Here is a 26,389-nt window from a genome sequence, read left to right on the forward strand (position 1 = left end):
TAGCCACACAGGCATGACTGAGCAGAGTGTCACCGCACTAGGACAGCAAACGCTCAGCACTGAGACCAGCCTGTTTTTACAGCCGCTTTTCAGCGTAGCACTTTAGTGTAAACGCCTCCATGGCAATCTTAAAAGAGCATCTACGCCGGGGGGCTTGGCCAGATATTCCCGACAGTTACGGCTCTGCCCTCACTGCTCCCAGCAGAGACGGGCCAGGCTCCAGGCAGCCCTGGGGGTGGCTCCGTGAAGCTTTATCGCAAAGAGGGAACCACCCTAGTCAGGAATAAGAGAGACGCATGGTGTAGCTTTGTCTGCAGAGTAAGACCTAAGGCGGGGATAGGCAACCCAAGGCGGCACGCGAGCTGATTTTCAGTGGCACTCACACTGCCCGGGTCCTGGCCACTGGTCCGGGGGCTCTGCATTTTAATTTAATTTTAAATGAAGCTTCTTAAACATTTTTAAAACCTTATTTACTTTACATACAACAATAGTTTAGTTATATATTATAGACTTGTAGAAAGAGACCGTCTAAAATGTTAAAATGTATATTACTGGCACACGAAACCTGACAGAGTGAATAAATGAAGACTCGGCGCACCACTTCGGAAAGGTTGCCAACTCCTGACCTAAGGCCAAGCCTTAAGGAGCTGGAGTTACGAGGCCTGTCCCCCAGCTCAGGTTATGTAGCTAACCTGGCGTTAGCGCTGATCTAGCTAGCTCCAACCACAGGAGCAGCACAGGCTATACCACCCCGCCCAGGGTGTGCACTGGAGTGGCTAGTCCATGCAGCCACAGCTTCCCTGCTAGTGGAGCTAGGTAGATGGAGGCTAACCCCGTGTGTGCTGCTGACGCACCCGATGACAAAACCCAGCCATGCTCCCCCTACCCTTCAATTCCTGCTCCTTAGTCTTTTTCGCTGGCTGTGGCTGGATCCTGTTAGCCTCCCAGAGATTGCACTGAGCATTAGTAAGTCCCACCAGTTTCCGTGGACACTGAAGACATCTGCTGACAGAGAGGAGGGACAAGGCGGGTGAGGTAAAATCTTTTATTGGACCAACTTCTGCGAGGGAGTGACAAGTTTTTGAGCTTACACAGAGTTCACCCACCTTGTCTCTCTAGTACCCAGGGACCGACATGGCTACAACAACACTGCATACGACAGAGAGGAGAAGTTACAGGAATCTGTAATGAGGGGGACCAGCAGGAGGCGCTGTGCCCCGTGACGGTAGCGGAGCTTAGGCACTGTTGGCCAGATGCTGTAGCTGTTTGATCAGTTCTCTGGCACTGGCTCGGCCCCCTTGTCTGGGCTGCAGAAGGAAACATTTGGGGGACACACCAAGAACAGTTTCTAACAGGACTGATCTGAAAGGAATCCAGCAACTCCCTGAGGATTGGGCTTAAAAGGAACCTGAGAGCTCATGCCCTGAATAACTTAATCGTGCCCATATAGCATTAAGGCCAAGGCTGTATCTTCACCGGGGGAAAAGGGGTTAGTTAACTTGGCTTAAGCATCCACGCTGCAAGGCCGCTGGAGTAAACCTTGCTGGGGAGTCTCGTGTATCCATCAGCTAAGGCAGGGGTGACCAACCTGAGCCTGAGAAGGAGCCAGAATTTACCAACGGACATTGCCAAAGAGACACCGTAATACGTCAGCAGCCCCCCATCAGCTCCCCCACCCACCGGCAGCCCCACCGATCAGTTGTTTCGTGGCGTGCAGGAGGCTCTGGGAGGGAGGAGCAAGGGCACAGCAGGCTCAGGGGAGGGGGGCGGGAAGGGGTGGAGTGGGGGCAGGGCCTGTGGCAGAGCCAGGGGTTGAGCAGTGAGCACCCCCCAGCACACTGGAAAGTTGACGCCTGTAGCTCCAGCCATGAAGTCGGTGCCTGTACAAGGAGCCGCATATTAACGTCTGAAGAGCCTCATGTGGCACCAGAGCCCCAGGCTGGCCACCCCTGAGCTAAGGGGTGAGAACACTAGGCGCTCTACCCCCACCTGGCAACACGGGGTTAACGCTACAGCTGCCTGGTGCGTTTGTAACATGTTACAAGCCCAGTGTCGGCCTTGTTCCCTACTGAAGTCAAATGCTGCCACGCAGCCCCATCCGCTCCCCCTCGCGCTGGGGAGCTGCGCTAAAACGAGAGAGGAAACTGCTAAGCCTGCCTGGTGCGTTAGAGGCCCAGCCCCATCAACCGTTCCAAGAACTGGGCTTGTCCTGGCATTCTGCCAGAGCAGGCGGAAGAGGGGCCTGGTGCTCCAGACAGCAGATTCATCCCCTTCAGTGAGGCTTTGGCAGTAACTTCAGTGTCAGGCGCATGCTGCCTCGGGACATGCTCCCTTACCTCTCCCAGGGTGACCTGACCCTGCCGGCAGCTCTCACGCTGCTGGGGAGAGGCCCGCAGTGTCTCTGGGCCGTCGGTGACACAGGCAGTTGTGTCCTAGCAGAGCGAGGAGCCAGACTGAGGTAGGGAAACTGTCCCTGCGGGGTCCGTGGCAGGGATCGGGCTGGCGGCTCATCAGCCTGCCCACCCTTGCGCTGTCCCTGGGAGAGCCTCACTCAGCTCGCTAAGGCGCTTCTCCTCCAGCACGTGGATCAGGGCATTTCGCTGGTTCACCACCTCCAGCAGCTGGGCCAGGATCTCCTTCTCCGCCAGCCTGTCCTGGGGCATTTTCAGCGTCTCTGCGAGAACAGAGCAGGGGGTGAGTTGCTAGAGCCCTGCCGCAGCCAGCGCCTGGCACAGCATGCTAGCGGCGTTAGAGCTCGGTTCTCCCGCCCCAGGGTGCCGGGCCGGTCCCTCTACAGAGACACCCCCATCAGTATAAATGCCTCCTTCCCTGCAGCGATACTGGAGCGGGGGGGGAGGAGGGGCAGGATACATATTCAGGCTGAATGGCGTGGAACTGCCCTGCTCGTCCGCACTGCTCCAGAAAAGTGAATCAACTTGGAGCTTAGGAGCCTCCTGCTTCCCAACAGGGGCAAGAGAGGCAGTGATCAGAGACAGGCCGCCTGGGTTCTTCTACTGGCTTGGCCGCTCACCTGCTACATGAAAGTCACCTCAGTTTCCCCTGGCTGTAAAATCACATTCCCTCCCCCCGGCCCCCACCCCGCCCTGGGGGAGAGAGGAGACAGCTTCAGTTCATCCACGGGTGCAGAACACCAATCTCCCTGAAGGACAAGTGCTCCACAGGTCACCAGACCATCCGGTGGGAGGACAGACTCCTCCAGATAACCGCGAAGCAGCACGTCAGTGGCAGGCATAACATAGGTAAGTAGCCTGTGCCCGCCCAGCACCCCTAGAGCTCAGCGGGAGGGTGGGGAAGCTCTTGGCACTGCTGACAGTGGGTACGTCAGGCCCACAATTCCCAAAGCGTGCTGGGGTATGATCCCTGCAGGGGTGCTGAGCGCTCCCTGCTCCCGGGGAGTTCAATAGATGCCCAGTGCCTTGCCGGCCGGGCGGGGAATCTGAAGCCCCCCAAATTAGTGACCAGTGCTGGCACAGAACGTTGGCTGGAGCCTCCATCTGTAAAGCAGGAAAGGTGCCTGCTGCAGAGAGCCGCTCGGAGCCGTAAAGCATTAGTGCGCGGAGAGCACGCGGAGGATGCCCAGAATAACGTACAGTCATTCCAATTGCTTGTGCCACCTTCCCATTTCAACTGGCAGGGCAGGGAGGAGCCGTGCTGCAGCTTGCCTCCGTCCCCCCAGGCGCCAGTGCGTGTGACCAGACCGCCCGGAAAAGGAAGCCGCAAGGCCACGAGGGGCGTGCTCCCTCTTACCTTCCATGTTCATGTATCGCCGCAGTTCCTGGTCCAGCTGGCACTGCTTCTCCTCCAGCTTCAGCTCTTGCGCCCTGCAGGGGGAGAAAATAAGACCTGTGTCAGACCCCAGAGCCGGGACAGCAGCAGCCCAGGGCTTCTGCCCTGTGGGCCTTCAGTGTTGGGCAGATCTCCGCTCCCCAGAGCAAGATGCTGAAGGAAGTCCTCTGCCCCGTGTCTCTCTCTCTGAGGCAGCAGGTGTGTTTAAGGACACGGTAACACTCCTGGGTGGGGGGATGGATTGGCAGGACAAGGGGGTGGCTGGAACTGGGCAATACCGAAAGCACGTTTGGCACAGTGTACGTGTAACAACTTTGCGCACAAAAGGCTCAGAGTTGTATGGGGAGCTCATGTCACCCTCTGCTGGCTGTGGAGATGTGAGCAGGGGGCCAGCTGCATGCTGGAAAATAGAAACAGCCATTTTAGGCCACTGTGATAGGTTGCTGGGATTTGAAGGTTCAGTCTCGAATCTGGCCAACCCCCGGCAAGGAGGAGCCCTGGTCTTTCTAGTGGATTGAGCTCCTCTCACTCCCACCGCGGGGGCATCAGACCATGCCACTGGTGTGGGACAGCCGCATTGCAGGCTACTGAATTTTAGTGGAGGAGGAAGGATTTCTCTGCAGTTTTGTTTAAAAGGGCAGCTGCTGGGACTGTTAGAGACAGTCCCGGCTGAGGCAGGTGGGGGGCAGAGCACAGGTGGGGCTATTGAAGGAGCACGGATCTCATGAATCCCAGTGCACCTCCCCCCACCTCCCCACCCCCATACACACACAACCGCGTCTTACTCAATCATGAGGTCCGACTCCTCGGAAACCAGGCTGTTCTTCTTCTGCACCAGAGACAGTAACTTGTTCATCCACTGGGTCTTCAGCTCAGACTGGGTCCCTGAGGGGCAGGAAGGGGGGAGACTGTGTGGGTAGGACATAAAGGTGCTGGAGACAAGGGCTGGTGAATGGGAGTTGGGGTGATGATACCTGTCCCTGTGGGACACTGAGACAGTGCATCCTAGTGGTGCCTGTCTGCAGGCACTGGTACATTGAGATTCCTCCTACCTCCTTCGCCTCGCAGTGATCTCTCCAGCTGTATCCCCTTCTCCTCCAGCTTCCGGAACGTCACCTCAATCTCCTCCAGACGCCTCTGGATGGACTGGAATGCACCAGAGAAAGGTCACTTGGATACTTTGTCTTCCTTTCCTAGCAACTCTAACCTCCGGTGAAGGGTCAAATTATGGCCTCTCCAGCTGCTGGCAAGGGAGAACGGATGCCAAGGACCAATTATCAGCAGCCAGGAACTAATAATGATGTCACCCTTGTACGGCACCTTTAATCAATGCACTATCATTGCCTAAGCTCAGCACCCCTGGGAGGCAGGCGTTAACTTTCCCCGTCTGTAAACTGTGGCTAGCCGAGGTACAGAACACAGGGATTTGTCCAGGATCACAGCAAGTCAGCCACAGAGCTGGGAACGGAGCCCAAAAGCCCTGTCATAGAATCATAGAAATGCAGAGCTGGAAGGGACCGCGAGGCGTCATTGAGTCCAGCCCCCTGCGCTGAGGTAGGACCAAGTAAACCTAGAGCATCCCTGACAGTGGTTTGTCCAACCTGTTCTTAAAAACCACCAACAATGGGGATTCCACCACCTCCCTTGGAAGCCTGTTCCAGAGCGTAACTATCCTGATCGTTAGGAAGTTTTTCCTAATATCCAACCTAAATCTCCCTTGCTGCAGATGAAGCCCATTACTTCTTCTTGTCGTACCTTCAGTGGTCATGGAGAACAATTGATCACCATCCTCTTCATAACCGCCCTTAACATCTCTGAAGACTGTTATCAGATCCCCCTGCATGACTAAACATGCCAATTTTTTTAACCTTCCCTCACAGGTCAGGTTTTCTAAGCCTTTTAGCATTTTTGTTGCTCTCCTCTGGACTCTCTCCAATTTGTCCACATCTTTCCTAAAGTCTGGTGCCCCGAATAGGACAAAGGGCTCCAGCTCAACCCTCACCAGTGCTGAGTAAAGCGGGACAATTACCTCCTACGTCATACCATGGCACTTATGTTAACATGCCTCAGCCTTTTTCACAGCAGCATCATGTTGACGACTCTCACTCAATTTGTGAGCCACTATCACCCCCAGAGCCTTTCCAGTTATTTCCCCATTGGGTAGCTGTGCATTTGATTTTTCCTTCCCAAGTGAAGTACTTTGCCCTTATCAGAGGGGTAGCCGTGTTAGTCTGGATCTGTAAAAGCAGCAAAGAGTCCTGTGGCACCTTATAGACTAACAGAAGTTTTGGAGCATGAGCTTTCGTGGATGAATACCCACATCTACTCAGGACACTCCCTACACCAACACCGGAACAAATCAACATACCCTTAGAGCCCCGACCAGGGTTATTCTATCTACTACCCAAGATCCACAAACCCGGAAATCCTGGATGCCCCATCATCTCAGGCATTGGCACTCTCACTGAAGGACTGTCTGGATTGATATGTGGACTTTCTACTCAGACCCTATGCCACCAGCACTCCCAGCTATCTCCGTGACACCACTGATTTCCTGAGGAAACTACAGTGCATTGGTGACCTTCCAGAAAACACCATCCTAACCACCATGAATGTAGAGGCTCTCTACACAAACATCCCACACACAGATGGAATACAAGCTGTCAGGAACAGTATCCCTGATGATGCCACAGCACAACTGGTTGCTGAGCTCTGTGCCTTTATCCTCACACACAACTATTTCAAATTTGATGACAATATATATCTCCAGATCAGTGGCACCGCAGTGGGCACCTGCATGGCCCCACAATATGCCAACATTTTTATGGCTGACCTGAAACAACGCTTCCTCAGCTCTCGTCCACTCACACCCCTTCTCTGCCTACGCTACACTGATGACATCTTCTTCATCTGGACCCATGGGAAGGAGACTCTGGAAAAATTCCACCACGATTTCAACAGCTTCCACCCCACCATCAACCTCAGCCTGGACCAATCTACACGGGAGGTCCACTTCCTTGACACCACGGTGCAAATAAGTGATGGTCACATTAACACCACCCTATACCGAAAACCTACCGACCGCTATGCCTACCTTCATGCCTCCAGCTTCCATCCCGGGCACACCACACGATCCATTGTCTACAGCCAAGCACTGAGGTACAACCGCATCTGCTCTAATCCCTCAGACAGAGACCAACACCTACAAAATCTGTACCAAGCATTCTCAAAACTACAATACCCGCACAAGGAAATAAGGAAACAGATCAACAGAGCCAGACGTGTACCCAGAAGCCTCCTACTGCAAGACAAACCCAAGAAAGAAACCAACAGGACTCCACTGGCCATCACATACAGTCCCCAGCTCAAACCCCTCCAACACATCATCAGGGATCTACAACCCATCCTGGACAATGATCCCACACTTTCACAGGCCTTGGGTGGCAGGCCAGTCCTCGCCCACAGACAACCTGCCAACCTGAAGCATATTCTCACCAGTAACTGCACACCGCACCATAGTAACTCTAACTCAGGAACCAATCCATGCAACAAACCTCGATGCCAACTCAGCCCACATATCTACACCAGCGACACCATCACAGGACCTAACCAGATCTGCCACACCATCACCAGTTCGTTCACCTGCACGTCCACCAATGTAATATACGCTATCATATGCCAGCAATGCCCCTCTGCTATGTACATCGGCCAAACTGGACAGTCTCTACGGAAAAGGATAAATGGACACAAATCAGATATTAGGAATGGCAATATACAAAAACCTGTAGGAGAACACTTCAACCTCCCTGGCCACACAATAGCAGATCTTAAGGTGGCCATCCTGCAGCAAAAAAACTTCAGGACCAGACTTCAAAGAGAAACTGCTGAGCTTCAGTTCATCTGCAAATTTGACACCCTCAGCTCAGGATTAAACAAAGACTGTGAATGGCTAGCCAACTACAAAACCAGTTTCTCCTCCCTTGGTTTTCACACCTCAACTGCAAGAAGAGGGCCTCATCCTCCCTGACTGAACTAACCTCGTTATCTCCAGCCTGCTTCTTGCTTGCATATATATATATATATACCTGCCCCTGGAAATTTCCACTACATGCATCCGACGAAGTGGGTATTCACCCACGAAAGCTCATGCTCCAAAACTTCTGTTAGTCTATAAGGTGCCACAGGACTCTTTGCTGCTTTTACTTTGCCCTTGTCTTTTTTGAATTTCGTCTTGTTGATTTCAGACCATTTCTCCAATTTGTCAAGGTCATTTTAAATTATAATCCCGGCCTCTAAAGTGCTTGCAACCCCTCCCAGCGTGGTGTCATCTGCAAATTTTATAAGCGTCCTCTCCAGTCCATTCTCCAAATCAATGCCCAAGAGAGTGAGTGAATAATGGTGGGGGGAGGAATGTTAGCGAGACACTTCAGGAGTTAACACAACGTGGTAAACAGATGATGCACAATAGCATGCACTATCAGTGGGGATGGTGAGGGGTTCATCTCCCCCTGAAACATCCAGCGTTACTCACCGGGACTAGATCAATGGACCATTGGTCTGTTCTCATGCTGCCATGTCTACGTTCCTAGCTCTAGCCACTGGTGTAGACAGGAACAGAAGACCAGACTGAGAAAATCCCTGACAGTATGATGGGTTGGTATTGAGGAAGTGCTGAACTGGCCTATTGAGAGCTCTCCTAACCCAATGTGTGCAGTGACTCTTGGAGATTCTCCCACCCCTGCCATTCCTTACTAGTCTGATGTCCTTGTCTTATACTGAGCCCCTGCCCCAAAGAGCTTACAATCTGTCTCTGCTCTGCCTGGCTAGGTAACTGAGCACTCAGCTGCACCAGAGACTCAGAGACTGCAATTACCTTCAGCCTCCTCGCTGAATCCAGGCAGTGGGTAGAGGCCCCCCCCCCAGCACCAGGGCGTGGGCATTACCTGAGCTTTGCAGAACCTCTTCATCTCTTCCTCTTTGGCGCGGCGGGTCAGTGTTCTCTTCCAGGTGGGATATTTTTCCTTTTCGCCCAAACTTAGGAAACGCTGGAAGCACAGCACAAGAGGCAGGGTCAGAAGGGGGCATGCCTCCCATGGGGCTCAACAGAGCAGTCACAAGGCCCTGAGTGACTAGGGCTGGCCTTGGCCTGGGGCTGATTGAATGAGCCTCGATTCTTCTTTATTGTCTTGAAGCACCACCCACTGGCCAGCCCTTTACTTACGAGCACGAGGCAGGGTTCTGCCCCAGGGAGCCTACAATCTAGTTAGACCAGGTGAAGTTTAGGGCAGAAGGAAAAGTGATCAAGGCGGGAGGGAGAGAGAGAGTCTGGGACCCACTTACTGCAAGCTAAACCTTGTGGTGTAGACAGGGCCCCATGGCAAGTCCTCTTAGCCCCACAGTCACACCCACGTAGCTACATTAGTATTAGTCTGTTGCATCAACACCCCTGTGGACTTCAGACTCATCACACTCACGTTCTCTGTTAAGTACCCAAGGTCTTGGCTCTCCTCCTCTTTCTCCTCCTCTTCGTCATCACTGTCAGTCTCCTCTATGTCTGTGCAGAGAAGAGCAGCTGATTTAGCACTAGCCCCGGGCAGGTCCCCTGGCAATCAGGGGTACAACCCACCTTCACAGCTGTAAATCGCTGGTGGACCCAGCTGCGAGATACCCAGAGCCCCAGGGCTCAGAGGGGGGAAACTGGCTGGCAATGGGAACACCACGTTTGGTCTCATTTGGCCAGGCTTCTCCATGGCTCATTCAGGGCCCAGGTCTGCCGGCTGGGGAGACAGTTGGAACCAAGCATGGTGGTGGGTTTTGTGAGCTGGGCGCCTGTCTACTACAAACTGGGTTGTGACCCACACCCCTTGTCTCACACAGCAGCTCGGACAGTGGTAGGAGCCTTCACAGTCCACTCTGGGGCCACCAAAATTCCTGGGCCTCAGTTACAGCTTTGGGCAGTATTGTTGCAGGCACAGGGAGATCAGCCACCACCATGGCAGCTTTCTGCCCTGTAAGTCACGGAGGCACCCATGGGTGCTCTGGGGGAGAGGGAGAAAGCATCTAGATACATGGTGCTGGGGGAAAGGAGGGAGGGGAGTTCACAGCCTGGCTAGGTAACTGAGCACTCAGCTGCACCAGAGACTCAGAGACTGCAATTACCTTCAGCCTCCTCGCTGAATCTAGGCTCAACCCAGGAGACCCGCCCTCTCTCCGGAGCACCCTGGCCCTTCGCCGAGGCGGCGCTTCGGAACGGCTTCCAGCCTGCCTGGTGCTCCCCAGGACCCCCCTGGCTCTCTGTCTCAGAGTCCAGGCTGAGAGTGGACAGCTTGAGCTTTTCCAAGGGCGACAGCTGAATTTTCTTCCTCTTCCCGATGTCTTCCGCCTCCTCCTCGGCCTGCCTGAAGTCGGGGGCTGCGGGCCCCTTTTCTGGAGGCCGAGGCTCTGGGCTGGGTTGCCGCAGCGCTGCACCTGAGTGGCCGTGTTCCCGGAGACTCTGTTCCTCCTGCTGAGACCAGCCGTTGGCCCGATCTCCTAGGCCAGCGCCAGGCTCCTGAGGCTGGGCCCTGCCTGCCACACAGGAGGAGATGGGCCTTCCCATGTTCTCCTCCAGCACAGTGCAGGGCTGAGCTGCAGGTTGCTGCATGTCTGCCGTGCCAGAGCCTCTGTCCTCGCTGGCTGGAACGGCGCCTTCCCCAGCTCCTCCAGCTCCCTCCCACGGCTCTGACGGTTGAGCGGCTGCCAGCTGTTTCGGGAAGGAGGACGGGCTCCCAGGCGGGCCCTGCCCATCAGAATCCACTCTCAGCTTCGCCGCCCCAGTGGCCAAGCCCAGGCTGCCAGCGTCGGAGGGAGAGCAGAATCGGGTGCCCTGGGAGGGATCCTAGCAGGGGCCAAACGCAGAGGGTTAGAACTACAGCTGGGAAGCAGCCCCGGGGAACTGCATTTGCTAGCTGGTTACCAGATCAGCCCAGAGTCCATTTACTGCTTTGCTACTGGACAGGGCTAAATCTGCAGGGACGGGCCCAGCCGGCCAGTGCTGGACACATCCCCACTTACCTCCTGTGGGGCAGCATGGGGCAAGCTGTCCGGCATCTCCATGCTGCGGGGGCTGGAATAGTGCAGCATGCAGTAGAAGTGTCCTGGGGAGGGAAACCAGACAGCATCATAGGAGGACTTGTGGGGATGCTGCCGACTCATACTCGGACCCACGTTCTCATCACTATGGATCAGATTCCTCCGCTACCCTCCCTCGCCTTTACCACAGGTAGCAGCACCACTGATTTCAACGGGCCGACTTAGTGGGCAGAGACCATCGCCGTCCACAATGGCCAACAGCGTCTCATTGTTCCCTTGTACTCCCCCGTCTGATGTCCTTGTCTTATACTGAGCCCCTGCCCCAAGGAGCTTACAATCTGTCTCTGCTCTGTGTTTGTACAGCCCCTAGCACAACGGGCCATGACTGCTCCTGGGCACTACGGCCATGCAAATAAGAAATGATCAAAGCTGAGGCGTAAGGGTAGGGTAGGGTCCAGATCTAGGTTGCAGTAATAACCGCTTCCTGGAGCGGATCAGAATAAAAGAATTAAGGGAAATGGAGCAACCTCCTGCCTGTATTAGATTAACAGAGGAACCCAACCGAAGGTAGCAAAAATGGGTTGAAATGGATTAAATATATAAATATTATGCATCAGTCACACGGCTTTTCTAATCAGGATTCGTCTGCTCACTGCAGCTCCCCTCCTACACTGCATCAGCTCTGCTGTATTCCTCTATCTTTGTTACTGTCTCACTCCTTAGGGAAGAAAACAATGTGTCCTTTCAGCAATTCTGATTATCCCAAGAGTAACTACATTAAACACACAAAAGCAGCTTTTATAAACCCTACAGCCAGCGGAAACGTTCCTATGTGGCTGGTTTTTAAACTATTGTCTACTGAAAACAGTTGTTTTTAAGCAAACGTCCCCCATTGCCATTGCTGGAAGAAATGCCAAGAGGAAAGCAAACAGCAGGAATAGTGCAAGGTAGACTCAGGGCCGGTGCAAGGGAGTTTCGTGCCCTAGGCGAAACTTCCACCTTGCGCCACACCCACACCCAGCTAACACCCCCCCCCCCGCAGCAGCTAACCACGTCCACCTGCCCCCACCAGAGGAGCCCCCTCTCCCCACGGCAGCTAACCCAGGCTCCCACCCAGGAGCCCATTGCCCCGCCCCGCCCAGGAGTCCTCCCCGCAGCAGCTACCCTCCCCTCTGCAGCTCTCCCAGCCCGGGAGCCCCCTCCACAGCAGCTAACCCAGCCCCCACCCAGGAGTCCTCCCGGCAGCAGCTACCCCCTCTGCAGCTAACCCCGCCTGGGAGCCCTCCAAGGCAGCTAACTCAGCCCTCCACCCAGGAAGCCCGTCACCCCTGCCCAGGGACCCCGCAGCAGCTACCCCCTCCATGGCAGCTAACCCCACCTGGGAGACTCCTCCCCGCAGAAGCTAACCCCGCCCATGGAGCCCCTCCCGCAGCAGCTAACCCCACCTGGGAGACCCCCGCAGCAGCTAACCCCACCTAGGAGACCCCGCAGCAGCTAACCCCGCCTAGGGAGACACCCCCCCCCGCAGCAGCTAACTCCGCCTGGGAAGCCCCCCCCAGTTCACCTCAGCTCCACGTCCTCCGCTGAGCATGCGGGCATCACTCTAATTCTCTTTCCCTCCCAGGCTTGCGGCGCTGATTGGAGGAGACTTAGAGCGGGGGCTGTGTGCTCAGCGGAGGAGGCAGAGTGGAGGTGAGCTGGGGCGGGGAGCGATTCCCCTGTGTGCCCCCCCCATTACTGCGGGCGCCCCCCCCCCACACACACACACTCCCCCTGCCCCAGCTCGCCTCCACTCCACCTCCTCACCTGAGCGAGCTTTTAGGTGCCCTCAATCACTAGGCGCCCTAGCCGGCTGCCTAGTTTGCCTAAGTGGTTGCACCGGCCCTGGCTAGACTGGATTTTACAGTTCTCTCTTCCTTTTTAAAAGCTGGAAGTTCTCAGTAACGTGGGCGAAGATTAACGTTGGTTAATCACATGATTTTAAGTTGACATTGTTCCTTTAAAGCAGGTTGTAAACTTAATGGAACCGGGAAACTGAAATCCTGCATTTCTTCCTGGTCGCTGCCCGGGTCTTTAACTCAGACCTTCCTCCCCACAGTTGGTCACTGCCAGTCATGTGTATTTTTGCTCTGATGCATTAGGGCATTTTGGATTAGGGCAAGTGCCATACAGAATATCCTACATGGAACTGCTGGTGCTCTGCCATGACGAATATTTCAGTGAGTTAATAAAACTCGGTGAGTACTAGACCTATTCCCTGGAATTTTAAAGTAGCAACAAATTAGAGGGAAGAGGTATCGCGTTATTTAAAAACACCTCCCCCCTCTGCCTCCCGTGAATACAGCTCCACCTGTGGGGGTTGTGAGCATCCTTCATTGCTGCATCACAACAGTGTGGAGTGTAGGGGCTGGCTCCTGGCGTGTGTGTGTGTGTCTCACACACACACACACACACACACACACACACACACACCCTAGACCTCTCCATTTGACTGGGAGGGTGTTAAAAGAGCTGAAGAGAAAAATCCAGGCAAACAAGGCATTAAATAACAATCTACTGTTTCTATGACCCTGCCCATCTCAAAAATAACCCTACATACATCCCAGCAGCCGGCTGGCACAGGGCACACAATGGGGAGAGGGTGGGAAATCCCAGTCAAGACACTGGCACAGACCCTTGCACAGAGCAGACAGGCCCTTGGTTTGTGGCTCTCACATACTCAGCCGCATGGAGCTCAGATGAGGAGCCTTTCCGTTGGGATCGGTGGACTCAGCTGACTCAAGACTGGCAGGGCCTGATACGAGGCAGCTCTGGGAGCTGCCTGGCTGGATCACGAAGCCCAGACTGCCCCTGGCCTGTAGTTTCTCAGGGCTTGTCTCTGTACCCAGCCCCATTCCTGGGACCCACCGTCATCCTCGTCGAAGGCGAAGTCTCCCAGCCGCAGCGTGGTTCCACACTGATGACACTGGAAGCAGCCTCGGTGGAAGAAGTGCCCCTCGGCGCTGACCCGCTCCAGGATGTACACCCGCTTGCCGCAGAAGTAACAGGCGTCGCTGCTCTCCGCGGGGGAGGTGAGTGAGCTCTGCGGAGGAAGCCAGACAGCCTTGGGGCCAGGCCATCTACGCAGCTGCCCTGCACTACTCACGAGTAACCCTGATCAGCCCACCCGAGTGCCAGCCGCCCACAAGGCCCTAACTGTGCTGGGCTCCCTGTTCGTGAGCTTGGACTCGGGCTCCAGCCCCGGCCTGCCAGAGCCCCGAGGGGGGTTGTGATAGCTCCCGAGTAGGGATAGCAGAACTCGGCCTAGGAACACAGGCCGGGGGATGGAAATGACTAGTCACTGGTGGGGAGGAGCTTAGAGGGGTCCCTACAAGCATTGCTTTGCACAGCCCCATCCCCCCAACCCTACCTAGTACAGTCCCCCCAGGGCCTGGCACTAAGGATCCATCGGCACTGGAGAGGGAGGTGTAAATTCCAGCTCGAGGAGACGTACTCGGGCTAGTGCTAATACTAGAGCATAGCCCCACTGGGCCAACAGGCTCCCCCTCCCCAGGTACGTTCCCCTCCGAGTCTCTCGGCACAGCCTCAGCGGCCAGCCCCTCCTGCTGGTTATGCACCTGTATTCTATTTATAGCATGCAAGCTCGACCACAGCTGGAGCGGGTACGTCTCCTCGAGCTGGAATTCACATCTTCAGCGTAGATGTCCCCTCACACACAGCAATGCTAAAGCCACTAGGTGCCGCTCCTCTAAATACTCCAGCCACCACCAGTCTGGCCTGGATTCAAACCGGTGGCACAGGGAGATGGTTCCTTGCCTCAATACCCACCCTGGGAGCTCTTTAAACTGAGCTAGGATTTCCCTCGCAAGGCCCCCACCCCTGTCACAGCAAACGCAGGAGACGTCTGGCCGGCCGCCCAGCCACCATGGCTGGTGTGACAGAGACGGTTCCCGGGAAGCAGAGACTAACCTGCCGCCTGCCCAGTGTGGAATTGGAAGGGTTGATCTCCGTGGATTGAGGCTGCTCCTGGCGGTTAGTCCCTGAGCCAAGGTCAGCAATGAACAAGTCGTCTTCCACCCCTGATTCCAGCTATACAGCAACCCAACGGGGGAAATCGAAACACATGACTATGGCCAGCGAGCAGGCCAGCAGCTTCTGCAGTGACTGTTACAGGAGCCTGCTCCCTTACACGCATGGCCTTGGGCCAGAAGGGGCTTGTGGCCTGCACATGCGTGTGTATGATCTGTCAGCCATGATCTGATCTGTCCAGACATTGCACACGTGTTCCTTACACAGCCACGGGCCTCAGAGCCTCATTCTCACCCACACACTGCAACAGACGCCCACGTGCCCTTCTGGAATCTGGGGCAATGGCTCCAGAGATGGCGAGGAGATTAACAGACGCAGATTTCAGTGTCTAGATGTCAGATCACGGGCCGGTGCTTGGACACGGGGCAAGGCTCCCATGGCACCCCCCATCACCCTCTCCACTCTCTCCATAATAAAACTCCCTCCAGCGCTGGTTCCCACCGCTCAAGGCAACCAGAGAGGTCGCTGCTGAGCAACACAAAGCGTTCCCTTCCCTGGGACGCAGCCTGCTGCCCTCACAGTGTGACAAGGCCGGGGGATGTCTGCAGGACCTGGGCCCCTGTGTCCTAGCTCCTAAACTGGCCCCGGCCACATATACTTAAGAGAACAGGGAAACTCACCCCTGTTTCTCTCCTCGTCCTCTTGGTCTCAGCATCCTTCTGGGCACTGTCCTGAAATCACAGACGGGGCTCCCTGAGTGAAACGCTGCGGCAGCAGGACGGTCCAGGCCTATGGTAGAGCCGCGTATGTTCCTCCACTTCCCCCACACCAGTAGGGTCCCCCAGTGCACCCGGGGCAGCTCAGGGAGGGAACGGCGCCAGCTCACCAGAGCCAGCTGCAGGCATTCATGTTACCAAGGAGTGGGTTGGCTCAGGGTGCCGGACACATCATCCGGGTCCTTGTGAGCACCTGGGCTGTAGACAGGGCACAGCCCTGGCTCCCAGAGCCCGTTGCACAGTGGGAAACACTCAGAGCATTTACCTGGTTGCGCTTGCGAGTCAGACTCAGAGTCTTCTGGAGCTTGCTGAGGAACAGGACAGCTCCCCGGGTGCCGGGAGGAGCCAGCAGCTTCCTCGCTCTCTCCTCTGGTTCTGCAAGGGAGAGAAAACAGGCTCGTGACGGGATCCAGGCCCAGCCTGGCAGCTAGCGCACAGGCCGGCCGCGTTCCTCGGCAGGATGCTGTGGAAAGGGAGCATGTGCCATCTCAGCCGCAATCCCTCCAGCCAGCGGAGGAGGGGGGCAACCTTCAGGCCTCCCTAGGGCTATGAATTGCAGCGTCCAGACGTGGGAGCTGGGTGTTCTGTGTTTGACAGCTTGGCTCCCTGTCAGCACATGGGAGGCCAGGGTTCAAATCCGGCTCTCACTCCCGAGGATGGCAGGCACGCCTGCCCGGGGAGCTAATTCTGCAGGGTGCCGGGATGTGCCTGGCTGGCTTGCAGCCCGCTCCAGCCACAAGAGAGACTTGCACCTCACAGGGCCTGGACTAGGTTCCCAGAGCGAGGCAGAAGGACCCCTCCACCCAGCCCCCAATAGCTCCTCCTTATCTGCGTGGGGCAGGGTGCACAGCCTGCCCCACAGGTCACATAAGCCCCCGAGGTAGGGGGGAAACTCAAATCGAGATGGGGAAAACTAACTCCATGAGCCCCACTGTCCATTTTAAACCAGAGTCCCCTGCAAAGGGAACCGCTCAGCAGCCAACTTCAGAGTCTGACCCGGCGTCCCCCAGTCCTTTCCACCCTGACTATCCAAACCATGGCTGGGGGAGAGCAGATGCAGGGCTGGGAGCTGATACCCCCCAAGATCCAGCCCTGCCCCGGAGGGTCCTCACCTGCAGAAGGTTTGAAGGCTTCATAGAACTGGCTCAGGTAGGTGATGAGTCCAAGCTGGTTGGGCTCGGCCCCGGCTGCCATTTCGGTGCTGGAGAGGACTGGCAGGATGCCTAGCTCCTGCTCTGCTATGTACAAGGCCATCTGGTTGTTCTTGATGGGACTGTGCTGGTCCAGGGAGTTGAAATCTCTAGGGACAGAAACAGGGCATCAGGCTGAGGGGACAGGAAAGACTCTGCTCAGGAGCAAGGGCACCTGGCTAACCCAGCTTAGATTTCCCCCTCCTCGTCCGGTGAAGGAACAAACTAAGCACATGAGAGTCAGGCAGCTGCATGCCTGCCCCATGCCCCCCAGGCTGACAACGCAGGAAGCAGCCTCTGTGGAAGAAGCACCCCTCGGCACTGGGCAGCACACGGGGGATCATCCATTGGATCAAATACTGCAACATTCAGCAAGGGTGGGGGAGCAAAGGTCAGGTTGGAGGAAACTAGAGCCTTGAGGGTGCAGGGTGGGGTAGTAGGAGGCACCATCCAGTCGCCATGAAACACAGATCACCCCCCCACAAACTGGCACCTAGGAATTCCCAGCAGCAGCCACTCTGCCTGCACCGCCGGGACACACACACGTTCCCAGCCGGGGGCCAAGTCTTTTGTGGCAGCCCAGCCGGGGTTGTCCTCCCATCCCCAAGCCATTGGGACGGGGTGGAGCCTTACAGGAGGTTGGGCCGGAAGTGGTGGATGAGGGCGCACAGGGCCAGGCCACTTTTCCAGGAGTGCGTGAAGTCCGTCACCGTGACGCCGCGGTAACCCGCCGTGTGGGTCTGGCACCAGCTCAGGAGCTCCTCATAGGTCCTGCTGACGTCTGGAGGAGAGAGCATAAGGCACAGGGCTGGATGCAGGGACCAGTTTGGGACTGCAGGGGCACGGCTGTAAAAGGGAGCAGCCAGGGGATCAGAACTGGGAAACCTACAATCACCTCCATCGAGGGCCTTGGGGTACAGGGGGCAGGCCCGGCCTGGGCCTCTGGGCAGCCACATTTCTGTCCAGCAGGTGGGTCGCTTCCTTGGGCTGCAGACCATGGGAGCAAGGGCATGCGGCTCACAGAGAAGACAGGGAGACCGTGTCTCCTATTAGCTGTTACTAAGACGACAGCACCCCCAGAGGCAGCCTGCCAGCCCAGCCTAGGACAGGTTCCCATGGCGACCTGCCAGCCATCGGGGAACAAGTGGCTCCCAAGGCCACCTCCCAGAAACTGAGGGAAGAACTGCTCATGCCCCAGGCCCGGCTCCCCACCCCCCTGCAGCACTCGGACACTCTGGCCCCCGAAGGCTCCTGGGACGCTGCTGGGGTAAGCGGATGTGGGGCAGGAGGAAGGAGGGAGAGCCCTGGGGAGGAGAAGATGGGAGTGGATCTAAAAGAGGCGCCAGAGGGTGCACAACATCCCACCCCAAGGGCACCGAGCCCCACTGCTGCTCGGCCAAATGCACACTGCTTGGGTGTAAGCGGGCACATGGAGAAAGGGCACTGGGAAGGTCAGCGAGAGGGGTGGAAAGCCAGAGAGAAAGGGGCTCTGATGGGAGCAAAGTCAGGCAGGCACCCAGCAACGATGCTGGGTGAGGGGGGAAGCTTCCACCAGCCGCTGCTTCTACAGGGTGAGGAGGGTGGCACATGCACAGGGTGGAAGGCAGGTCTGCGGGGGGATCCGTGCAGCTGGACACCCAGGGTGGGCCCCCAGACTTGCCTCTGCTGTTGCGACTGCCTCTCTTCTTATGGTCGATCTCGATCGTCCCCAATACATACAGGTCACGGACCTGCAGAGAGAGAGACCCCGAAAGCTCTACTCACCCTGAGAACCAAAACCCCAGGAGAAGGAACACAAGGAGCATGCGGCCCTCTGACAGAGCACCCAGCCATGCCCTCTCTCCTTCTGAGACCAAGCTGGCTAGCGACCTGTGCAGCTCACCCCTGGCTCTTCCCCAGAGCTGGCTGCATTCGCTTGCTTACTGGGCCTGTGCACAGTCAGCTGCATCGTGGATTTGCAGTTCATTCCTGTATTACCCACTGGCTCTCAAGCTGTGCAGATGTACACCCACCCCTGGGGCAAAGGGCAGCAGCCAGGTGGGATCAGTATGGGGTGGGCGGTTACAATTTGGACTATCCCATCACTCCTGCGAGAACAGGGCAGAGACCTCGCTCGGTGCTCGGCTCCCAGGAATGCAAAGGCAGCGCCAAGTGGATGCAATTATCCCTTGGTGGAGGTAACAAACCAGGCAGGGAGAAAGAAATGGCTTTAGGAACAGGGGCTGATGCTTGTGACACCCACCGCAAGGTGCCCCGGCAGGGCAGGATCTCCGCGTGGCCTGGACGAGTTACCTGGTTGGGCTTTATGGCTTGGAGGTTGATGTTGCGGTAGCGAGTGGTAGGGTCAATGCTGTACTGGCTGATGTTTTTATTGGTGTTGTCAGGGGATGTTTGAGACAGCTGCTGGTAGATGCTCTCCCTGCGCAGAGGAAATGAGCCGGGTTACACACGGCTGTTCCTGCGCTGCTGATCTCAAAAGTGAGGAAGATAAAGAACCGAGGGTTCAGAAGAGGAAAATAGAAAGGAGCATAAACTTTGGCAAGTCAAGTGTAAAGGCGTAATTAGGCAGGCCAGGAGAGGGTTTGAATAGCAAGTAGCTAAAGACACAAAAACCAACGGCACATTTTTTTAAGTACATCAGAAGCAGGAAGCTGCCAAACTGTCAGTGGGGCCACTGGAGGGTCCAGGTGCTAAAGGAGCACTCGAGGAAGACAAGGCCGTTATACACAAGTGAAATGAATTCTTTGCACCAGCCTTCACTGCAGAGGATGCGGGGGAGATTCCCACACCTGAGCCATTCCTTTTAGGAGACAAATCTGAAGAACTGTTGCAGAATAAGCAGGTTTTGGAATAAACTGATACATTAATCAGTAATAAATCAGCAGGACCAGTTGGGATTCACCCAAGACTTCTGAAGCAATTCAAATCTGATGGCAGAACTACTGCCTGTGGTATGTAACCTCTCGCTTAAATCAGCCTCTGCACCAGATGACTGCAGGATAGCTAACGTAACCCCAATTTTTTCAAAATGCTCCAGGGGCAATCCCGGGAACTACAGCCAGTAAGCATAACTTCAGTTCCAGGCAAATTGGCTGAAACTACAGTAAAGAACACAATTATCAAACACACAGATGAACACTATACAGAATCATAGAATCGTAAGACTGGAACAGACCTCAAGAGGGATCGAGTCCAGTCCCCTGCACTCATGGCAGGACTGAGTATTATCTACACCATCCCTGACAGGTGTTTGTCTAAGCTGCTCTTAAAAATCTCCAATGACGGAGATTCCACAACCTCCCTAGACAATTTATTCCAGTGCTTAACTACCCTGACAGTTAGGAAGTTTTTCCTAATGTCCAACCTAAATCGTCCTTGCTGCAATTTAAACCCATTGCTTCTTGTCCTATCCTCAGAGGGTTACGAGAACAATTTACCTCCCTCCTCCTTGTAACAAACTTTATGTACTTGAAGACTATTATGTCCCCTCTCAGTCTTCTCTTCTTCACACTAAACAAACCTAATTTTTTCAATCTTCCCTCATAGGTCATGTTTTCTAGACCTTTAATCATTTTTGTTGCTCTTCTCTGGACTTTCTCCAATTTGTCCACATCTTTCCTGAAATGTGGCACCTAGAACTGGACACAATACTCCAGCTGAGGCCTAATCAGTGTGGAGTAGAGCAGAAGAATTACTTCTTGTGTCTTGCTTACAATACTCCTGATAATACATCTCAAAATGATGTTTGGGGAAGAGTGAAGACAGCTTATGTAAAGGGAAATCATGCCTCACCAATCTATTAGAATTCTTTGAGGGGGTCAACAAACATGTGGACAGGGTGACCCAGTGGATATAGTGTACCTGGACTTTCAGAAAGCCTTTGACAAGGTCCCTCATCAAAGGCTCTTAAACAAATTAAGCGGTCATGGGGTTAGAGGAAAGGTCCTATCATGGACCAGTAACTGGTTAAAAGACAGAAAACAAAAGGTAGGAATAAATGGTCAGTTTTCAAATGGAGCAAAGTAAATAGCGATGTCCCACAAGGATCTGTACTGGGACCAGCGCTGTTCAACATATTCATAAATGCTCTGGAAAAGGGGGTAAACAGTGAGGTGGCAAAATTTGCAGACAATATAAAATTACTCAAGCTAGTTAAGTCCAAAGCTGACTGTGAAGAGTTACAAAGGGATTTCACTAAACTGGGTGACTGGGCAACAAAATGGCAGGTGAAATTCAATGTTGATAAATACCATGTAATGCACAGTGGAAAACATAATCCCAACTATACACATAAAATGATGGGGTCTAAATTAGCTGCTATCCCTCAAAAAAGATCTTGGAGTCATTGTGGATAGTTCTCTGAAAACATCTACTCAACAGGCAGCGGGAGTGAAAAAAGGGAACAGAATGTTAGGAGCCATAACGAAAGGGATAGATAATAAAACAGAAAATATTATAATGCCACTATACAAAGCAACGGTACACCCACACCTGGAATACTGCCTGCAGTTCTGGTCACTCCATCTCAAACAAGATATATTAGAATTGGAAAAGGTACAGAGAAGGGCAACAAAAATGATTAAGGGACTGGAACAGCTTCCATACGAGGAGAGATTAAAAAGACTGGGACTGTTCATCTTAGAAAAGAGACACTGCAGGGCGGGATGTGATAGAGGTCTATAAAATCATGAATGGTGTGGAGAAAGTGAAGAGGAAAGTGTTGTTTATCCTTTCACATAACAGAAGACTTATGGTCTCCCGATGAAATGAATAGGCAGTGGGTTTAAAACAAATATAATGAAGTATTTCTTCACCCAACGCACAGTCAACCTGTGGGACTTGTTGCCAGGGGATGGTGTGAAGACCAAAAGTATAACTGGGTTCAAAACAGAATTAGATAAATTCATGGAGGATCGGTCCATCAATGGCTGTTAGCCAAGATGGCCAGCGTGTCCCTAAACCTGCAGCTCTCAGAAGCTGGGAGTGGATAACAGGGGATGGATCACTAAAAATTGCCCTGTTCTGTTCATTCCCTCTGATGCAGCTGGAACTCGCCACTGTGATAAGACAGGATACTGGCTAGATGGACCATTGGTCTGACCCACTCAGAGTGCGAGTGATCTAGGCAGACACCTAGATTACAGCACAGCCTGCAATCAGGTGTTTCCTGGCAGTCAATAGTCTTGAGAAGGGCTGAATTTAGTGCTAAGCAAAGGTGCCAGCTTGACAGTGCAGACTTCCCCCACACCCGAACCCTACCGTGCAGGGACCCCTCGAGGAGCCAGAAGGGAGCTCAGTCATTCCTTGCCCTCTCTGCTGAGACTCCCAGTTGTGCGTGTGATGGCTGGTTGTGCAACATAGACACCTGTCCACTAGGAACTAGACTGAGACCCAAACTCAATTCAGACAGGGCACCAGACAGCCACCGTTACTGCCCTGGGCTGGATTCCAGGGGGTGAACTGGAAGTGAAAGGCTCCGCACTGCCCTGAGCCAGCCAGTCCCCTGCGTGCCCACAAGGTTGCCAAAGCAGCTCTGAGCCGTGCCCTCGGAGAGGGGACGCCCTGCTGCGGTGAGCCATGGCAGCAAAGTCAGCTGGGGAGGCAGAGTCAGCCAGCAACTTGGCACCACTGCCAATCCAAATAAGCCATGCACAACTTGGTTCTGAGCAGAGTCCCTCGCAGCAGCCATGCTACCTAGGCCTCTCCCTTGCAAGGGCCTGGAAACAGGTGATGCACATGGATCTAAGGACGCCTCGTGCTCTGAGCACCTGATGTGCTGTATCCTACCTGCTGTACAAAGGCACCAAGTTCTCCAGAGGAGGGATTGTCCTTACATTTAGGAACGGGGGATTGCCAGACTGGATCAGATTAGGGGTCCATCTAGACTGGTATCCTGGCTCCAACAGTGACCAGCACCTGCTGCTTCAGAGGAAGGTGCAAGCACCCTGAAGTTATGGGATTACCTGCCCCCAGGGGAAGTTTCCTCCTGACCCGCTATCGTTAGAGGTTGGCTTGTGCCCTGATGCATGAGGGTTGATAGCTCTTGTACTTCACCAAGCAAACACACACAACCGGGACCCCCCCCCCCCCCCCCCCCCCCCACATCCACCTTTGTAGGAGGAGAGTCCTCACCTCTCAGCCAGAAGGTCCAGCGGGGAGGTTCCTGCCGCACATCTTTTCACCATCCAGGCAGCATCAAAGGCAGCCAAAAAACCCCGCGCCACGCCGGTGCCCAGCGGCCAGAATGGCTATAAAACAAGAGACAGAGAGAGCAGAGGGGGTGGGAGCTGCACATGTGTTCAGTAACCCTAGGGGAGGATTTTCAGAGTCTTGGCTGAGGTCCCTGGCACACAACAGCCTCTGGCTTCAAGTGCAATTGCACACACAAAAAGCAACCTGCTCATGAGGTCTGGAAGGTGGGTGCTGTGACTGGGAGCCACCCGGGCTGGTTCTCACACAGTGCTCAGCACTCACACAGCTGCTGCCTTCCTGGGTAGCTGCCAGTGGAAGAAGTCAGAGCTGCATGTCAGCAGAGGGGAGCACTCATCTGGGGAGCTCCTGCTTCAAGCCTCTCCCCTCCTTACTCCCACTCCTGACCTCTGAAAAACCAGAGCCTGGGTGTCAGCTGGGAAGCTGAGCTCTCCGAGACAAAAGGCTGCTAGTGGAGGGTGTGCTGGGGACAGAGCCATGGGGCTCAGATAGAGGATGGGACCCTGGGCTATAGAATAAACAAAGGGGAGAGATTAGAGGAGAGTCAGCTCTCTCCCTGGTTGGCTGGAAGGATGACCCTCAGCCCACACAAGCCAGAGACAGCATTCAGCCCAGAGACTCAGAGGAGCCTGGGGCTCTGGGCGGGGCACGGCTCAGAGAAGGAAAGCTTACTGGAGACACACAGCTCTGTGTGAAGCTGCCTAGTTAAATGAGGCCTGGACAATTTCCAAACCCTGGGCGGGCTCTGCCATGTGTCTCAGATGCAGCTTGCAGGGAACCCAGGCTCCAGGGTGCACTTGATCTGAGTGGCTGGGCAACACAGAACCCTGCCCGGCACTGGGACCGATAGTCTCATCACTTCGGTGCCCACTGTCCAGTCATCTTTTGCACATGGATAGTGCTTTTTGCTAGGGATCTCTCAGCCCCACACACGTTAATGAACCTGCTCAGCCTCACAGGGTGGTCGTTATCCCAGTTCAACAGAGAGGGAAACCGAGGCACACAGGGATGAATGTTCCATAATGAGTCGGTGTCAGGAATGGGACCAAAAGTCCTGACGCTCAGCCCTTGCTCAAACTACTAGCTGGCTCCATGCTATATAAGGCTCCATCTTCACTACGAGCAAGGGGTGGGGGTCCCCTGTCCGTGTGCACGCACTCATGCTAGCTTTCATCGAGCTAGCGTCAGTATTAATCGCAGCACAGTCACGATAGTGCGGGTAGCAGCAGCAGAGCACAGGCCAAGCATAAACCTGCGTGAAACCGGTGGCTACATACTGGGCCCGGCTAAGCCGCACCTCCCCTGCTACCGCGGCTGCGCTATTCTTTATCCTGGCGCTAGCTCGACGAAAGCTAGCACCAGTACTTGGACACATGCAGGGGAATCCCACCGCTAGCTGGTGGTGTAGACGTGGCCTATATCAGGAGCTGCTCTTGGGCTCCTGGCATGACACCAACACTGCCCCAATTGCTACAGCATGTGTTTAAAGATGCTGTCTCGGGTTAGAGGAAGAATCACCACAGCTAGGAAACACGGGCATTGCCCTGAACGGGAGTGAGGAGTGCGGCTGGTCAATCTGCTGCCTGACGGGGAGAATTAGGGTTTGCATAAAGTCTGCCCCTGGGCTGGCAGTTCTGCCAAGGGGACACTCGCACGGAAGGAGATCCCTCCAGCCTTGCAAGCTAAGGCTGCAAAGGGATCCCGGCCAGAGCCCATCCCCCCTGCCCCCACACTTGTTCGTCTCTCATTAGTGGGGCACTGACCTCCACCAGACAGTCTCCCACCAGCCCGATGAGCAGCCGGGCCCCATGGCACTCGCGCACCAGGGCTGCGTTCTCCGAGCGGTTCATGCAGGTGAAGTCAAACATGTCGACATCCGGGCGGTTCCGGTGGTTCAGAGCAAACTCCAAGTCAGGCAGCTGGTAGTTGGTGGAGAAGTTGGCAGCTTCCTTGGCATAGCTGAGGAGGGCCTCTTGATTGACATTCTCAGCAGACAGCAGGCTCTCTATGTCCGCTTTGTCCTGCGGGAGTAGGGTGGGGGGTTTACTCAAAAGGGGATTCCTGGCACATGTGCCCGAAAGCATATTTGTTTGTAAAGCAAAGGGATCACGTCACCACCTATCAAAATGCAGCCACCTCTGAGGTGGAACATGGCAGCTGAATAAGAGTACATAGCAACAGGCATGGGCAGGAAATATAAAGTTAGAACATATCCCACTGAAACCACAAGGAGCGATGTAGGTCAGCAGGAAGTAACACTCATCCGGAAATTTGCCAGGACACATGCACTCCGGCAAGGAGCACCATAGAGCTTTAGTGGTTGGCACCTTCCATTTTAAGTCTCATCCAGAAAATGGTCTTTCCAGCAGCACTCTGCTCCTAGCACCACACTGGTGCATTGGCCCAGGGTACATCTACACTGCAGCCCCCCGAGTGTGATTGCACCTTAGGCTGCGGTAGTAGCCATGCTAGCTTTAACCTAGGTACTGGAGCCGTGAAGCCATGGCAGTACGAGCTGCCCAAACCCACCTGGACCTTCACACACTGAAGCAGCTCCACCGGCCAGGACCTGAGCGACCCACATTAACGCTAGCTTGGGTACGCCAGCCGGAACGGCAGTCACACCCAGTGCTCGTGGGCTAGACGTACCCTAGAGAGAGAGAAGTGCCTCTCAGCGAATCCCCGGCACCATTTCTGCATCCTCTGGAGGCCTCCCAGCCAAGCACTGACCCCAGCCCTTGCAAGTGCTGCCAGGATGGTAGCACAATACCCCACGCCTCCACGTACATGTACCTTATGTTCCTGGGCGCGTGCAACCCAGGCCAGTGCCCTGGTGAACTCAGCTGTTTGGTCCCATCTCTCCCGCCCTGTTATTACGACTAGAAGAAGGAAAGTGACTGGAATTCAGATTCCCAGAGCTCATTCCCCAACACGCTAACTACCCACAGCCCTGCCCACGGCTGCCAGTCTCCTCCCCACGCCCGCGCTAGGCCCCACGAGCCCTCTCACCTGCACAATGACCCCTTTTTTGAGCAGGCTCTGTTTTTTGGCCGTCATGACAAAATAGTGGGTGTCGTCTTTGTAGTAGACAATGTTCTCCAAGTCGATACCTGGCACGGGGCAAAGGGATAAAGAGAAGGTTGAGCTGGAGCTGGGCCGAGAAAGCTGGCGTGAGAATGCCATCCGAGGACAGGCAGCTGCCCCACAACCTGCTCCAGACAGACAGGCATGAGGGCCAGAAGGAACGCAGCAACCACCATCCCAGATGAGGCCAGGGAGCCATCTACTTCTATGGGGCAGGGGTCT

The 26,389-nt window shown here is 54.9% G+C and overlaps 1 protein-coding gene across 3 annotated transcripts in view; it reads right to left on the reverse strand.

The window, feature by feature from the left end:
• Nucleotides 1-1,779: 1,779 nt before the first annotated feature.
• Nucleotides 1,780-26,389, reverse strand: part of MICAL1 (microtubule associated monooxygenase, calponin and LIM domain containing 1) — a 46,294-nt gene continuing 21,684 nt past the window's right edge. For all 3 annotated transcript variants that reach the window (XM_039536844.1, XM_039536843.1, XM_039536845.1), the window contains exons 7-25: nucleotides 26,093-26,193; nucleotides 24,847-25,104; nucleotides 23,006-23,121; nucleotides 19,166-19,292; nucleotides 18,534-18,603; nucleotides 17,507-17,654; nucleotides 16,796-16,983; nucleotides 15,949-16,058; nucleotides 15,588-15,638; nucleotides 14,848-14,967; nucleotides 13,786-13,960; nucleotides 10,861-10,943; nucleotides 9,967-10,684; nucleotides 9,282-9,361; nucleotides 8,751-8,852; nucleotides 4,860-4,953; nucleotides 4,593-4,692; nucleotides 3,769-3,842; nucleotides 1,780-2,674 (exon numbers count right to left, since the gene is read on the reverse strand). In XM_039536844.1, coding sequence (XP_039392778.1) covers nucleotides 2,511-2,674; nucleotides 3,769-3,842; nucleotides 4,593-4,692; nucleotides 4,860-4,953; nucleotides 8,751-8,852; nucleotides 9,282-9,361; nucleotides 9,967-10,684; nucleotides 10,861-10,943; nucleotides 13,786-13,960; nucleotides 14,848-14,967; nucleotides 15,588-15,638; nucleotides 15,949-16,058; nucleotides 16,796-16,983; nucleotides 17,507-17,654; nucleotides 18,534-18,603; nucleotides 19,166-19,292; nucleotides 23,006-23,121; nucleotides 24,847-25,104; nucleotides 26,093-26,193 — 2,879 coding nt within the window. In that variant the 3' untranslated portion in view covers nucleotides 1,780-2,510. The remainder of the gene's footprint in view (nucleotides 2,675-3,768; nucleotides 3,843-4,592; nucleotides 4,693-4,859; nucleotides 4,954-8,750; nucleotides 8,853-9,281; nucleotides 9,362-9,966; nucleotides 10,685-10,860; nucleotides 10,944-13,785; nucleotides 13,961-14,847; nucleotides 14,968-15,587; nucleotides 15,639-15,948; nucleotides 16,059-16,795; nucleotides 16,984-17,506; nucleotides 17,655-18,533; nucleotides 18,604-19,165; nucleotides 19,293-23,005; nucleotides 23,122-24,846; nucleotides 25,105-26,092; nucleotides 26,194-26,389) is intronic.

Source organism: Mauremys reevesii, linkage group 4, assembly GCF_016161935.1.
Source record: "Mauremys reevesii isolate NIE-2019 linkage group 4, ASM1616193v1, whole genome shotgun sequence".
Classification (NCBI taxonomy): domain Eukaryota; kingdom Metazoa; phylum Chordata; order Testudines; family Geoemydidae; genus Mauremys; species Mauremys reevesii.